The sequence below is a fragment of the Pseudopipra pipra genome, chromosome 1, assembly GCF_036250125.1.
Source record: "Pseudopipra pipra isolate bDixPip1 chromosome 1, bDixPip1.hap1, whole genome shotgun sequence".
In the NCBI taxonomy this organism is placed as follows: Eukaryota; Metazoa; Chordata; class Aves; order Passeriformes; family Pipridae; genus Pseudopipra; species Pseudopipra pipra.
This window is the reverse complement of record NC_087549.1, coordinates 35,511,847-35,526,104: the sequence shown is the minus strand read 5'-3', so window position 1 is coordinate 35,526,104 and position 14,258 is coordinate 35,511,847. Positions and strand designations below refer to the sequence as shown.

Genomic DNA, 14,258 nt, shown 5'->3' with positions numbered 1-14,258 from the left:
GCAAAGAAATAGACTCCTTAAAATATGCCATTTACTACATCCCACCGAATTACAGTGTATAAACAATAATGGTTATTTGCTAAAACATTACAGCACGTATTTGTTGTAGCAAAGGAGGTAAAGCGATGAAATCCAAGGACAACATATAAGGTCTTAGTTTTAAACCAGGATTATGAACCTGAACAGCATTGTCAATATTGAAAGAGGCATTTCCCTATTAACAATATAAGGTTTTATAGTAAAAAATCTATTATGGTAGTTTAAGTTTTTATTCGGAAAATAAATATTAATTTTGCAATAATACAAATTAAATTTACAAATTAAATTACCTTTAGACAGTCTCACGCAATGTTAAATTAGTGCTGTTCCTATGGCCAGGAGGAGCAGCCTGCAAGTGGAAAGCCTCTTTCTGTGTAAATTGGCTTCCAGCTTCCTTCCACTCCCTCCCAGCCTTCCCAAAACTGGAGACCCTATACTGCATCAACTATCTACCCTTCAAAGTTTAGTACAAACCAAGGTACCATGGATTCTTACCCAGTGAAGGAAGCATGGTCAAAAGGTCTCACAACGAACAGGACATCTTCTTGTGCTATCACTTTCAACCTGTGCAATATACAGAGAGAGGAAAACCAAACATGCTCTTGAAAGTGATTAAAAAGAAACATCACATTCGTATAAGATATATAAAATTGTGTATAAAAGGAGTCTACAAAGAAGATCACACCTTCTTAGAAAAATGTTAGGGATCAGAACTCACTAATCACATTAATTGATGGAAAGGGTGTAAACACCACCATCAGGGTGAAGCTTTAACTCCCAAGGCGGCCTTGGGCACCTTATGCAGGTAGCACTGCTGAAATAGATCATGTTGTGCAAAGCTTTTGGAATATAACACATGCAAAGATAGCTAATTTTTTAAAAAAAAAAAAAGTTCTTTTTTTATCTAGAACTTCAGCATATCAGTAAGGACTATTTTGAGATTAAAATTGAATTCTGACCATGCCTTTTGACATCACGATGCATTTGATGTATAACTCAATAGGGAAAGTTGCTTATGACAGGTTTGACTTTTCTACTCCAGGCCAGAGAAGTTCAGACAGTGCAAAGGCCCCTCTTAAAATGGAAAGCATTTCGGTTTACGTAGTGAAGCATGAACTAAGATTCAGAGACAGCTCACAAAATTTTGCACTTCCCAGGATTCCTGAGCAATTTGGGTAAACAGACTCAGTTGTGCAGTCTGTAAAATGAGGGCTAGTAGAAAAACACCTCTGTAAAGACCTCCTGTTACATATGTTCAAGCGTCTGTGGATGTTAGGTGTGAACAGAGTGCCAGCTGCTCCCTGTTAGCTCACCATGGGCTCACGTGACAGCTCACCCTGCCCTTTCACCGGCAAACATACAGAGGGGCAGTTCCCACAGAGAAGGTGACACGGCAATTCCCTGCACTGGTGGATTCACATGCCGTTTCCCTGAAGCACCTCAAAGAGAAGAGGTATGAAAGAGCAAGGTATTACTTCAGACCAGCAGTATCTACTTACTCTCAGTACTTACACTTAAGTCAGTGCTCCCACAGGAAATGAAAGCAGCAGTCCTGTCATATGGTGGTTCTGTGGTATTCAGATTTTTGTATCTGCTACTTAAAAGACCCTTGTTATGCCAGTCAGACATATTGCCATGCACTGCTGGCACAGGAGTGCTTTTTACATGAGAAGTTTGGTTCCAGTTGTGATTTTATTCATCTCCTTAGAAATGCTGGTTAGATAAGCACAAGCACCATGGGCCAACTGACCTGCACTGAAGTCACCGGGAAGTATTAAACACTGCAGAAAGTATTTGGCTATCAAGTTCTGTAGCTTGGTAGCCATGAAGAGACCAAGCTGCTGGGAACTTCATCCAGATAGCAGCCTTCAGACACTAACATAATAAACAACTTCTACCATGACAACTGGAACAAAAATCTGTTCACAGCAGGCATCTCCTCTGAGATGTTTTTGTATCTTGAGACTTTAACTGCTTTAAGGGATCTTAATTTATTCCACAGAGGAAGCTCTAACTCTTGCAGTCACTAGTGCAACATGCACATAAATGAACAATAACATGAAGAAACTTTAAAATAATGCAGATTCTGATGTGGCACATGCATCAGCTTACAGAGGTAGACCTTGCTCTCCATGCGTTAACCTATGTATGTGCAAAGTACCAAAAATTTAAACCATCTTTTTTCAACCCTATACAAAACCTGCAACACAGGCTAAACAAAGAGCATTGCCTGCTCTGTGTAAACTACGAAAAGGACAATTTTCTTTCTAACAGCTTCATACTAAGCTTTAGAGCAGGAGTCTCAACAGGAGTCTCACCCCTGAGGCTAATTAGATGCTATACCTCAATGAAGAAGTCTCCAGTGACCCCGATGCTCACCCCCTTTCACCAAATCATGTGCTCTCAGCTTTTCCTAAAGAATTGCAATCAGCATCAGAGATGAATTGAGAGGTTATTCTCATCTCCGTCTTTATTTTCAATCCTTATAGACAGGTTTGTTCACATTTTAGGAACTCAGAATAATTAGGTACAGATGAAGAAACAGGAAAGACTATATGGTCCAGCCTTCTTCAAAGTGACTGTGGCAAGGACTGCTGCTGCTAACTTTTATTAGGCATGTTTTTAAACTCTGCTAGTTGGCAGCTGGAATGTTGTCACAGGCAAAAAGGAGCACCCACATTTTATTTCACATTGCAGGCAGTTACAGGAGTATTTCACACCTGCCAGTTTGCATCTGCCAAGGTATTCAATGTTTTCTTCCAAATTAGCCCCACGCAGTACTCTCCCCCTCAGCTTACATGGCCTATGGCAAAACTCAGCAACACTGGCTATTTTTGTACGGAATAAGCCATAGGTGATCATGGAGTGGGAAAGCTAGAGTATGATGTATTTCACAATACTGCAGAATGCTTACAGTGCTTTGACAGCTCTTAACAGAGGCACAGTTATGAGCCTCAATTTTGCCTCTACTTATCCCATCAGCATTTACTCTTATTATGAGGAAACACAGCAGTGATTATTCCCTTATTATGCTGTACAGTTTTAACCCTAGGACGGTTTCAGGAGCTTAAACCATGATGTATGTGGTGGCTTCCCTGGCATTCAAGTACTTTGCAACTAGTGCAATGTGATACCAGTGCTCTGTCTCTCAGTTCAGCTTCTTTTTGGAAGCCTTTAATGCTGCAAATTTTTTCGGTCATATCCTTAGGTCAGAGTAAAAGGGTTTTCTTATGCTTAATCTGACCTCTGAAAAAGTACAAGCATAAAACGAATGAGTCTGTGCTGTGACTTTTTTCCCCACACTTTTTTCAAAGTAAGAGGTTTGTTGATTCTAGGAATGTTGATTCTTCCTAATTTCCCTAATGAAATATTACCTACATAGCATCAGTGATTAAAAAAAAAAAAGCTAATGTCCAAAAAACCTCCCTAAAAATGAATTTGAGACAATATCCTCAAGTAGCTTTTGTTTACCTACTTTTTAAAAAACCTTTGTTGAAATGGAAGCATGTTTAGACATACACAAAAGCCCAGCTGTGATATGCAGCAAAGGACTCACTAGGACTAGACATTTACATTCCTCTCTGTTAAAGATGAAAAACATATACTTCTAATACCACAATAAGCTTAAAAGAATGTCAGAACATTTAAAAAGGCACCAGTCACGTCTTGTTTAGTTATATTATCCTTTATTATTTTACAATGTATTTCAAAAACTTTTACAGATGCCTTAAACTGTTCTACAAGAGCTGCAATACTGTCATAAAAGCACACCTACAGACCGAATGCACAAACAAACTGTAGTACCTACTGGTATTGAACCATTAATATCCAAAGGGTGTAGTCTTTTAGTAAATAGATGTGCAGTAATGCAAATGCAAACAGATGTTAATGCAGAAAACCAAAACTCTGCATTCATGGCTATAGAACAGAGGACTTTTCAAATACATTTGGTACTGTAACATTCTAGACAGCAATGAGTAGTATTACATATTTAAAGCAATACATGCCCTGAAAAGCCTGTATGTTCAATCTGTGCGTGTAAACCTGAATCAAAAATAAACTATATATATTAAAAAACATGAGACATCTAGTCTGCCAACAAGCTTTTATTTTGTTTTGTTTTTTCCTAGAATGACAATTAACCTGGGTGGGTGAACTCTGACCTGCATTGTTATTTTACATTATCATATCCTCAGCATTTCTGTAGTATTATGATACGCCAGCCTGTGATTTTTTTTTATTTATTCCTTGTGCATAGGCACAGGGAATAACTTTGATGCACTAAATTTCTTTTCTGAGTCTCCAAGTGGTAAATATAACTCCTATTATAGCAAATACATTACCACAAAAAAGCATTGTATAATGAGGTTTATAACGTTTTGAAGTCCTCAGCTGTATTTCTCTGGTGCAACAAAGCAGTGGCACTGCAGTTTTCAAGCACTGTGTTTTGAATCCTCTCACGCACAGTGTTTACTAACAGCTCAGATATATATTATTCTCTACCTACAGAAGTTCTGCTTTTATTATCACTTCTGCTCACAGAAATTACTAAGACATCTCTAAACTTATACTGTCTGTAAGTTACAGGGCAAAGCCAATTGTTTGCATATGTTTTTAAGCCACGCTGATGTACTTTCATGGGACACTCATCAAAGACATTAGAAGAGAATAGTAATTGCATATCAGATTTGTTAGGGGAAAAAAACCCAGAGTTAAAGTCAAAATTTATGTGTGGCACTGTGGCAAGAGGCATTCTGTCCTGCTTTATACTTCAAGTTTAAAGTTTTAGTTACCATTAAATATTTCCTAACAGTAAACACCATTTCTTAACCAAGTACAGTCTACATTCCTCTGTTCTCTGCAGGCAGGGCTGCAATGGGTCATCACTGCATTAGACCACAGCTTTTTCTGCTAGTCTTCCCAGCTAGCCTAAACAGCAGTCAGTGGTACTTATTAGCTTTTTATATATATATATATATCAGTCAGTCACACTCATCATTACAAATATGTTCTAGTTTATTTACTGTACAATGTATGTATACATATTTGTGTTTATTCAATCCCTTTTTTCTTATCTTAAGCACTCCAACAGTTAAGGGCAGGCTGGGAAAAAATTCAGTATACATAAAAGGGTTATACATTTCAAGTCTGTAGTGATTCTAGTTTAACAGCAAGAGGGGAACATTGTGCTCACACTGTGCACATGGTTGGCAAAAATAAAGGCAAAAAAAGTGGCAGACTGTATTTTTCTCTGGAGTCAAAATCTAGAAAATTAAACAAAATAATGTTAATCCAAAGGGAAGCAGAAACAAAGAGGGTATTTTATTTAATGTACAACTAGAGCTATTAAGAATTTTCTTTCACAGAGGCCCTGAGACTTGAGTTGAATGGATTCTCCCTACCATGTGTTTCATGTGAAGTCAAACTTAAAGCTCTATACGTATAGCATAAACATTTGGTATATAACAGTGGACCCATTTTTAAAAAGTGATGCAATAAAATCTACATGAAAAACAAATGGAAGAACAACTTGATTGGAGGCCTCTGTCCTTTGACCCCTGCCCTATCAGGCTAAACGTCCAATAAAATGTAAAATGCAGCATACATTTACTTAATCTAAAATTTTCGTGATGATTTATTGCAAATTGCACTTGGCAGTTCACCACACCAATGGAAAACTGGCCCCCCTGTTGTTCATTCACACAGTCTTTTAACACCAAATACAAGTCACCAGTAGAAAGATCTTGATAGAAAGTTTGCTGCTGTGCTGAGCCAGCTTGCTGCACCTTCTGGGTGTGACCCAACACGAGACACTGCTTTGTCCTGTTCCTTAGTAGGGCTTTCATCTTCTGGTAAATATTCAGGTAGATCTGTGTTCTGCTCTACTTCCACTGGAGTATCTTGGAACGGAACTAGCATCTGATAAAACACAACACAGATTAAAATTATGTCAGATGTTGTAACTTAAAAGAATGAATCAAAGTTATAACAGATACATGTTCAGGAGGACAGACATGCACATTGTGACACTCCTCCCCATCGCCCTATACATCAAGAACATAAACAGAACCTAATATGCTTAGAAGATACACAAGAAAAGCTTTGGCTTAATATGGAGAAAAAAAGTATCAAATAAATAAAGACATAGTCCTTTTACTGTAGTTGTGAATCACATCAGCAACTCCAACCAAAAAAACCCAGGTTCATTGTGACCCTTTTCATACCATTAAGGAAAGTAACAATTACAGTATTTTTGTCCTTCTTCTGAACAATAAGTTCTGTAAAACTGTTCCACTATTCACGCCCTGACATAGGATACACTTTATTCTCTTTGGACTGTATGTGTTGCGCTACCACCAGATGTTACAGGCACAGAGGTGCTGACACTAAAGACGCAGCCAAGGTATAACAGTCGGTATTTAGAAAGATACATGTCCTACCTCCTCACCACTTTCACTTTTCACAACTTGCTGTGCCTTCATAACTTTGGTTGATGCTATGGCCGTTGCCAATGCCTACAAGTATACAGAAAAAAATCAAGAGCTCAGTGTGACAGAATGCAATAATGTGAGGATCTGGAGGACTACCAAGCACTTACCTCTGCTTTTAAGTCTGAGCGAATTCGGACCACACACCTTTGAACAGCCATTTGAAAGGTAAAACTAATAACACCTTTAATTTTCAACAAGGCTTCTTCACAAAGATTCCGTCGAGACTGAAAAACAAATAACAATCCCACAACTAAAGTCCTTTTGTAGTACACCAAGTGAAAATGCTCACAATTATTTGTTAAGGTATTCCTGTAGGTCTCAAGGCACATGGTTACAGAACCACATTTTTGTAACAGAAAAACCAAGACTTACATTTTAGTGCACAAATATTAGACTCTCTTGCCACCCAAAAAAAAAAAATTGCTTACACTTTAGAAGTCAAAGAAGGATGGAATCAACTGTAAATAATTAGAGAAAAGTGCTGAAAAGCAAAGAATGTTTTTCTCTGTATGATCAGCTAAACAGTCCCCTCTGGTTAAGTTCTGATTGACTGAAGTGCTCATTGATGAGTAGTTAGTGTTTAAGTTGCTATTTATCAGGCACCTTGGCTCCATACTGACTGAATGCATCAAAGCAGCTGTTGTATTTATCAGCTGCTTCATCTGTGGCAGCTCACAGACATCATGGCACAGCAGTATCTTAATTCTTATTTCAAAGGGAAAATATTTGGTTGATAACTCACAGAATGTTTAAAGCAAGTGATGCCTGTGCTGTAACATTACATTGACCTGTACTAGTTGCAACTGTTACAATACCTTAGAACTTTCTATTTTTTCCTTTTAATATTTGCACAAGATGGTTGTAACAAAAATAATTAAAATACTGGAGAGACTGCTAGCACATAAGGGGATAAAAAAGATACACTGTACCAGAAATAAACTGACAACCTTTACACAGGTTTAAAATAATCATGTATTTAACTTTCACTGCAAGTTTCTGCAAAGTTTTATATAATTTTTTATTTCATAGTATATTTGCATTAGTTATGAAATAATCACTGGTCAGCATTTAGGAAGGCTCCATGCATAACACGCAAATTAAATTCTTTTAATCTCTGGAAGAACCTACTGAAGCGGTTTGGGGTTTTTTTAGCAGTTTAGCATGTATATTGAAATAATTCATTTGTGAAAGTTTATGTAGTGAAATAATTAACATTTTTGTGTTTTACAAAAAATAACTTTGTCAGGTAGGCTACCTTTTCTATACAAAGAAAATATTTGATGCAAAGATGTCAGGCTGCCTTACACGAGTGAAAGTTGAAACTACTTGTGGACACAAGAAGCCAAACATTCATAGCTTCCTTAGCCTAAACAAATAATTTATGCTTACATGAGTGTATGGTAATTCTGTGACAGAATCTGGCTTTTTACTTTAAGATGCCAGGTAAGTCATAGGCACCTCAGTTTAATTTCAAATGAGGCTTTCAGTGACCAGATAACTGGTGAACCACTTTGTGATAACCGAACAGAGTGATTCATGCTAATTAAAAAGAAAACAGTGTAAGGCCAGTATAACCTAGGGAAAGAAGAAAAACAAATCATAAAACTTAATTGGGCCCCTATAAAGACATAAAACAAGTTACCTCCCTTTTACCTTGTATGAAATTTATAGTGAGGAGACTCTGTTTAGTTAACTAGATGGTAACACCTTTCTTAAGAATTTATAACTTTGTCTAAGAAAAACATCTGTTGAATGTCTGACTTAACAATATATAATATTTATGCTCGTGTGTAGATAACAACCTTGTCTAAGAAAAACATCTGCTGAATTCCTGACATAACAATGTATACTGTTTATGCCTATGTATAATGAATATGCATGAATTAGCTGAGAATAAATACAGAATATTGTGCCTGCTTTGAGTGTGACAGGCCTCCTGAGTCACAGAGACTCGGCTTGGACACCACAGCGCTGTTTGCTCCCATCATATAATGAATCTGAGATTTTATTTCTCACACATTTCTTAAAGACAAAACTTACTAAGGTTCATATGAACTCCTTAAAAAGCTGGCAGCTGTCAAGCCTTGCTGCACAGACATACTTTGCAAAAGACATTTAACTATGGCAGGTAGCTATAAACCCCAGCAATACACAGGTAGACATCTTTCTGCATGGTATTCCTGAAGCATGGGCACAAGGTAGGACAGGCAAAATGTAGGTTATTTTCTTGCACACCAAAGCCTGATTACCATACCCTAACAAACACTACTAAGATGCACAGACTAGAAAACGGACTGAAGGGCATGCCACAAATTGCTGAATTATTGCCTTGGTTTTTTTCCTTTTTTTAACATTTTTAGTAATAATCACCAAATTTGATACTTAGACCTTAAAATAAAAACATCTGACAACACGCTAAATGACCTTTCCTCTATCTTCCTAAAACAATCAATATCTACTATTTGAGGGTTTGAAATCCACAAGCACTTGTAGGATCTGCAATCACTCCTAACAGCAGCTTTTTGTTACAAATGTAAATGACTGAGAACACCACGTCTAAAGCCCCGTGTTTGCTCACTATGCCTTTTAATGCTCATACATGCCACTTAATATTCTTTGCTAGTTAAGTCAAGAACAACGTATTCAATGAAAGTAAGCTGCTTTTGTTGCTCACATTGTTCACCATCCTCCCAGTCCTACCTTATTGTGACATTTAAAGTAGCATTAAAGGGAAGTTTAACTGCTGGGTGAGCACCTGGAGTATCACTAACATTTGTACACTAGCCATCTCAGCCAGTGCACAGCCAGATTTTTCTTTAATAACAAGCTAGAAAATATGCTGGTCTACCTGCAGTTTTTTTCTCTGCAGATGAATATCTAAATACCCTATGCTTTTTCTCAATACCTCTGCATCAGTATCGAAGAGAGAAAACTCCACAAATCTTGCTAAGCTGCACTTGTCAAAGAACACAAAGAAACACTTTTAAGATATAATCAGACTACAGGCAAAATATCTAAACTCACAAAGTAGAAATGGTTGAAATTTCTTGCTTGGAGATACCTGTGAACAAACAAATCAACCACAAGCTTTAAACCAACAATTGATGGAACTGAATTAAAAAAACTTCACAGAGCACAAAAGCCAATGGTGTTGACAAAGCACTGCCTTTCTAGATAGAGCAAGTGCTGGAAGGACAAAACTGTAAAAAATATTTACTTTGTATAAAGTGAGCTAGAGCAGCATGTTATTTCTAAAGGAATTAGCTGTGGTCTTATGAAAACAGTACAGTGGGGATGCTGTTGATAAACTGGGCCTGTGGACACGCTTACTTGGCAAAATGTAAAGCAACAAAGCAAAGGATCAGGTTTGATCATTTAAAATGGGTACAAAACTGAAAGATACAGAGTCCGGAGGGCACTTGTGGATAACGTGCTTAAGCAGCCTACATGCTGTTTGGCAGCCGTAAAAAGGCAAACATGGCCCTGGGGTGTTATCTACAGGGGTATGGTAGATAAATCCGTAGAAGTTATTCTGACATTACATAAAGACTCAGTGAGACCTCATTAACTCAGATGCCATTCTGGTCACTACTGTAGAAAACATCTCACGGACAATGAAAAGATGTATCAAAACCAACTCAAAAAAAATACAGCATTTCTAAATTAAGAGCAACAAAAAACCCCACACAGTGTCTGAAATCTCTGATAACTAAAAGGAAACTTTTTTTAGATTAACTCACTGAAACAACCACAAGATACCTGTAAGTGAAAACGCTGAAGGCACCTTGTTTATTCCATTCTTTCTTGAAAAAGGAAAGAAAATTGGGAGAGGTAGAAACAGAATAGATTTTTTAGATTAATAAAAAAAAAAAATCAAGAAAATTGCCTTAGAACATCTTTAGATATTCTGAGTAAGCTCAATTTATGCAAGATTTTATATGTATCTTGTGATTCAGAATACGATCCACAGAAATTGCTGACAACTGATGACGCCACACAAGTAGCCCAAGCACCTTATTTCTGTGGGCAAAACACATCTCAGTAGAGCATGCCTTATTTACATGACCTCTGCAAGCTTTCCTTACCGAATCATCAAGGCCATCTATATGCAAAACCACTGTCTTGGCACGCTTATTTGTGCTGCCAAGGAAAAACTGTGCTTTCCGTCGACGATAATTCATCTCGTTCACATTGTCCATGTCTGACATGTTGGAAGACTGAAGGATATCATAGACTTCGGAAGCTAAAAGTTTAGTCTCTCCTGGTGTAGTGGTCCTTAAAAAAAAAAAAAAAAAAAAGGGTTAAGATTTTTAAGTATTTTTACATTAGAACTCCAGACAGCTGTTGATTACATCCTTGTAAGTGGAATACTCCCTATGCTACGGTCAAGATTAGCAAAAATGTTAAGAGAGGAGAGCAGAAACTAAGGTAAAACTATTTTCTTTCCCATACTCCAACTTTTATGTCAATCTGTTAATTCTAAGACCATTATAAACAACTCTGTTCTCAACATGAATACAGTTTACACCAGTTTGACAACTAGAAACCAAACATGGCAGTAGATGGTCACTGCATTGTGGTTACTTTGTGTTGAGCTTTATTTTATTTTTTTAAAACAAAAATTTTCCAAGTGCCTTCTGACACATTTTGTTTCCCACTTTCCTTGCTACATTATAAAAATAATTCCTCTGTAAAACTGTAATCTTTCCAAAAGTTTTCTTCTCCAAATTTACCAGGCATCAACACAGCAGAAACATGAATTTTCTTGAAGAATCCAAAGGTTATTTTTGATTAGATTAAAATTTATGGTATGAACTATAGGATAGCATTTTTTTTAGGTAGAAAAAAATGTAGATAATGGGTTGAACATATATTAAATTCTTATGATTAATTAAAACTAATTTTAATAAGGTACTAATATAAATCTGTTGTCCAAATTCAGCCCTGTTTTAATTATGCCAGTGATTTAAAGCTTTGGGCAGAACAAAATTATTACCACATCAAGTTGCAATTAATTTTAAAATGATGAATGACAGCTTTGCTGCTTTGTTTAGCAAACACTAAGTAAGTAACAAGTACCTTTAGATTTATTTTTTTCCATTTGACTTCCTTAATTACCAGACATTAAACACATTTTCCATCCTACCATATGGACAAGAGAGAACACTGAAGTAATCATGTTAGGAGTTCTTGGCTTGTGGGGGTCTCAGCTAGCCTTTTTTTTTTCCTCTGCACCTTGTTTTGAACAGCACCCATTTGGAGAGGAAAATATAAGTTCTTGTGATAATTCAGTGCATTACTAGCATTCCAAGGGAAAAAAAAAAAAAGAAAAAAAAAAGAAAAAAGTGGTAATAAGCAAAACAATCAAGACCTAAAAAAAGGAAAGAATTTCAGCATATGTTCAAATTTAAATACATGCTTACGTTCTGCTTTCCTACACTGAAAAAAATGCTTATGTTACTTCACAGAAACAAGTGTTGAGAACTCACAAATATTTCAACTTCATCCTTCCATAATTCATTAGACAAAGTAATAGAACAGATGATAAAGCCATGCAAGCTGATGTCTTGAAGTAGTAATAAATTAGCTTCTGCAAAAAATGACATCTTATCAAGATACTAAGAAATTAACCCACCTGTTAGTTTTGGCAAATTCTTTCAACAACAATCCTGTCCATATCAAGTGATTTACAATAGAGTACTTTTATTTTTTGGTAAGTTTAAATTCAGCTCACTAAGCACACTGTTGAAAAAGTCATTACCCCATCTACTGCACCCTCTATGCTGTTGCTAAGGGGTTTTTGCCTGAATACAATTGCACTGTTGCATCACAGAGTTTAAAAAAAAGCAGAAAGACAAATGAGAAATAAAGTATACTTGATATTTGCCATTGTATATATATTTATACATACATATATACACATACCTACACAAAAGAGAGTTTAAAGCTGTCAATAGGTCAGCAAATATAAGATATTTAAATGCCTAAAAGTAAAAAATCAACACTGATTTTCATACATGTTTTGTTCTCCTGACATTAGTTGGCACAGTTCTTGGAAAACTAATGACCTTACATTAATTGTACTGTTGAAACAACCCGTTCATTTGAAAACACAAATGTAAATTTGTTCTTATTTGATACAGTTATTCTTAAAATCTTCCTAAAAAAAGTCTATACAGGTCAATGTTCTGTGTACACACACACTCTCTTAAACAAGCTACTCACTTCCTGTATTTTCCCAAACAGAGGATTACTGTTACCTCCCACTAAGTTACAGATGATAACTCTAGTTACCACTATACATTCAAAAAAAGCCCAAATGCAAGGCTTTAATCCTTTTATATAAAGGAAATCTGTAATAAGGAACTGACTGTGTAATAAAATGCAGCAAGAACCTCAGACACTACACTACAAGGGTAAGAACGATGGATGTCCTGTAAGAATATCAGATCACAAAACAATCCCCAATAAAGGTATACACCAGTTTTATTCCACAGAAATAAAATACTACACTTTTGGCGACTCACTTGAAAACAAAGACCCTCAAAATTCCTGACAAAGCCTTCAATAAGTTTTAGTGCACTGGTGAAATGAGTGAATACAAGTTTTGCATCTACCCCTTATTCTTTTCATTAAAGCAATTTATAGAACAGCTATAAAAAGAATAGAAAGTGTAACATCAGACTAGACAAAAGGGATTTTTTTATGACGGCAGTGGAACACGGAACAGGTTGCCCATAGAGGTGGTCGTTGCCTCATCCCTGGAAATGTTCAAGGACATTGGACAGAGCTCTGATTGACTTGAAGACATCCCTGCTCATTGCAGAGGGGCTGGACTAGACAACCCCTACAGGTCCCATAGGCGTTCATATTCTATGATAATTCTATCACCTTTAAGGAAAAAAAAAAATTCTATCTGGAAGTAAGTATAATAAACCCTCTCTATTGCAAAACCACGGTGACATTCAATGCTGACTCTGTTGCTTTATACACTATATTGGTAATAAAAAGATAAACGCAATGAAACTACATGTAAAATTAAACCATAGAACAGTGGAAGTTTTTTTAAAAAATACAAGGCTAACACACAGGCTGTGGTTTTGTTGCCCAAAATGAGGAAAAAAAAGCAACTTTAAAAGAAGAGGGGATAGACATGGGCCATTCCAGCACCTGTTCATCAGGAGTTTCAGATACTACTGCCCAGAGCTGTCTGAGCCAGCGTCCTGCCATCATCAGAGCAGCACAAGGGAACTCTTGCACATCTTTCTCCCACTCTCATTCTCACTCCAGTACAGCACTTTATTCACCCCTGAACGTGCAGGTACGTCCTATAAAGTCAATATGCAGTTAGAGATTGTTTGAGAACAATCAATCACTGGAATAACCTCACCAGGGACATGGCAGAGTTCCCATCACTGGAGGTTTTCAGGATACAGTTGGACAGGGCATGAGAGATTCTCACCTAGGTTCCCTTTCCTAGATGATCTTTTGAGGTCCTTTCCAACCTGGGCCGTTCTGTGATTCTGTGACTACTGTTCTCCTGCCCTGCTAGGGAAATGGCAGTATCTAGTTAGAGCAAAGTTGGCAAGAGTTGGTTACCATCTCTTTCAGAGGCGGTAACATCTTACATTACTTCAGCAACATTCAGAAGATGCCTGTCAGAGACCCAACCCTTTAGTTTTCACTGTCTTCTTGAATTCCTGTCATCCTAGATTGCTGCCTGTCCTT

The 14,258-nt window shown here is 36.9% G+C and overlaps 1 protein-coding gene across 2 annotated transcripts in view; it reads right to left on the bottom strand.

The window, feature by feature from the left end:
* Positions 1 to 3,705: 3,705 nt before the first annotated feature.
* ARMC1 (armadillo repeat containing 1) overlaps positions 3,706 to 14,258 on the bottom strand; it is a 34,793-nt gene continuing 24,240 nt past the window's right edge. For both annotated transcript variants that reach the window (XM_064651892.1, XM_064651884.1), the window contains exons 4-7: positions 10,616 to 10,805; positions 6,638 to 6,754; positions 6,480 to 6,554; positions 3,706 to 5,958 (exon numbers count right to left, since the gene is read on the bottom strand). In XM_064651892.1, the coding sequence (XP_064507962.1) occupies positions 5,767 to 5,958; positions 6,480 to 6,554; positions 6,638 to 6,754; positions 10,616 to 10,805 (574 nt within the window). In that variant the 3' untranslated portion in view covers positions 3,706 to 5,766. The remainder of the gene's footprint in view (positions 5,959 to 6,479; positions 6,555 to 6,637; positions 6,755 to 10,615; positions 10,806 to 14,258) is intronic.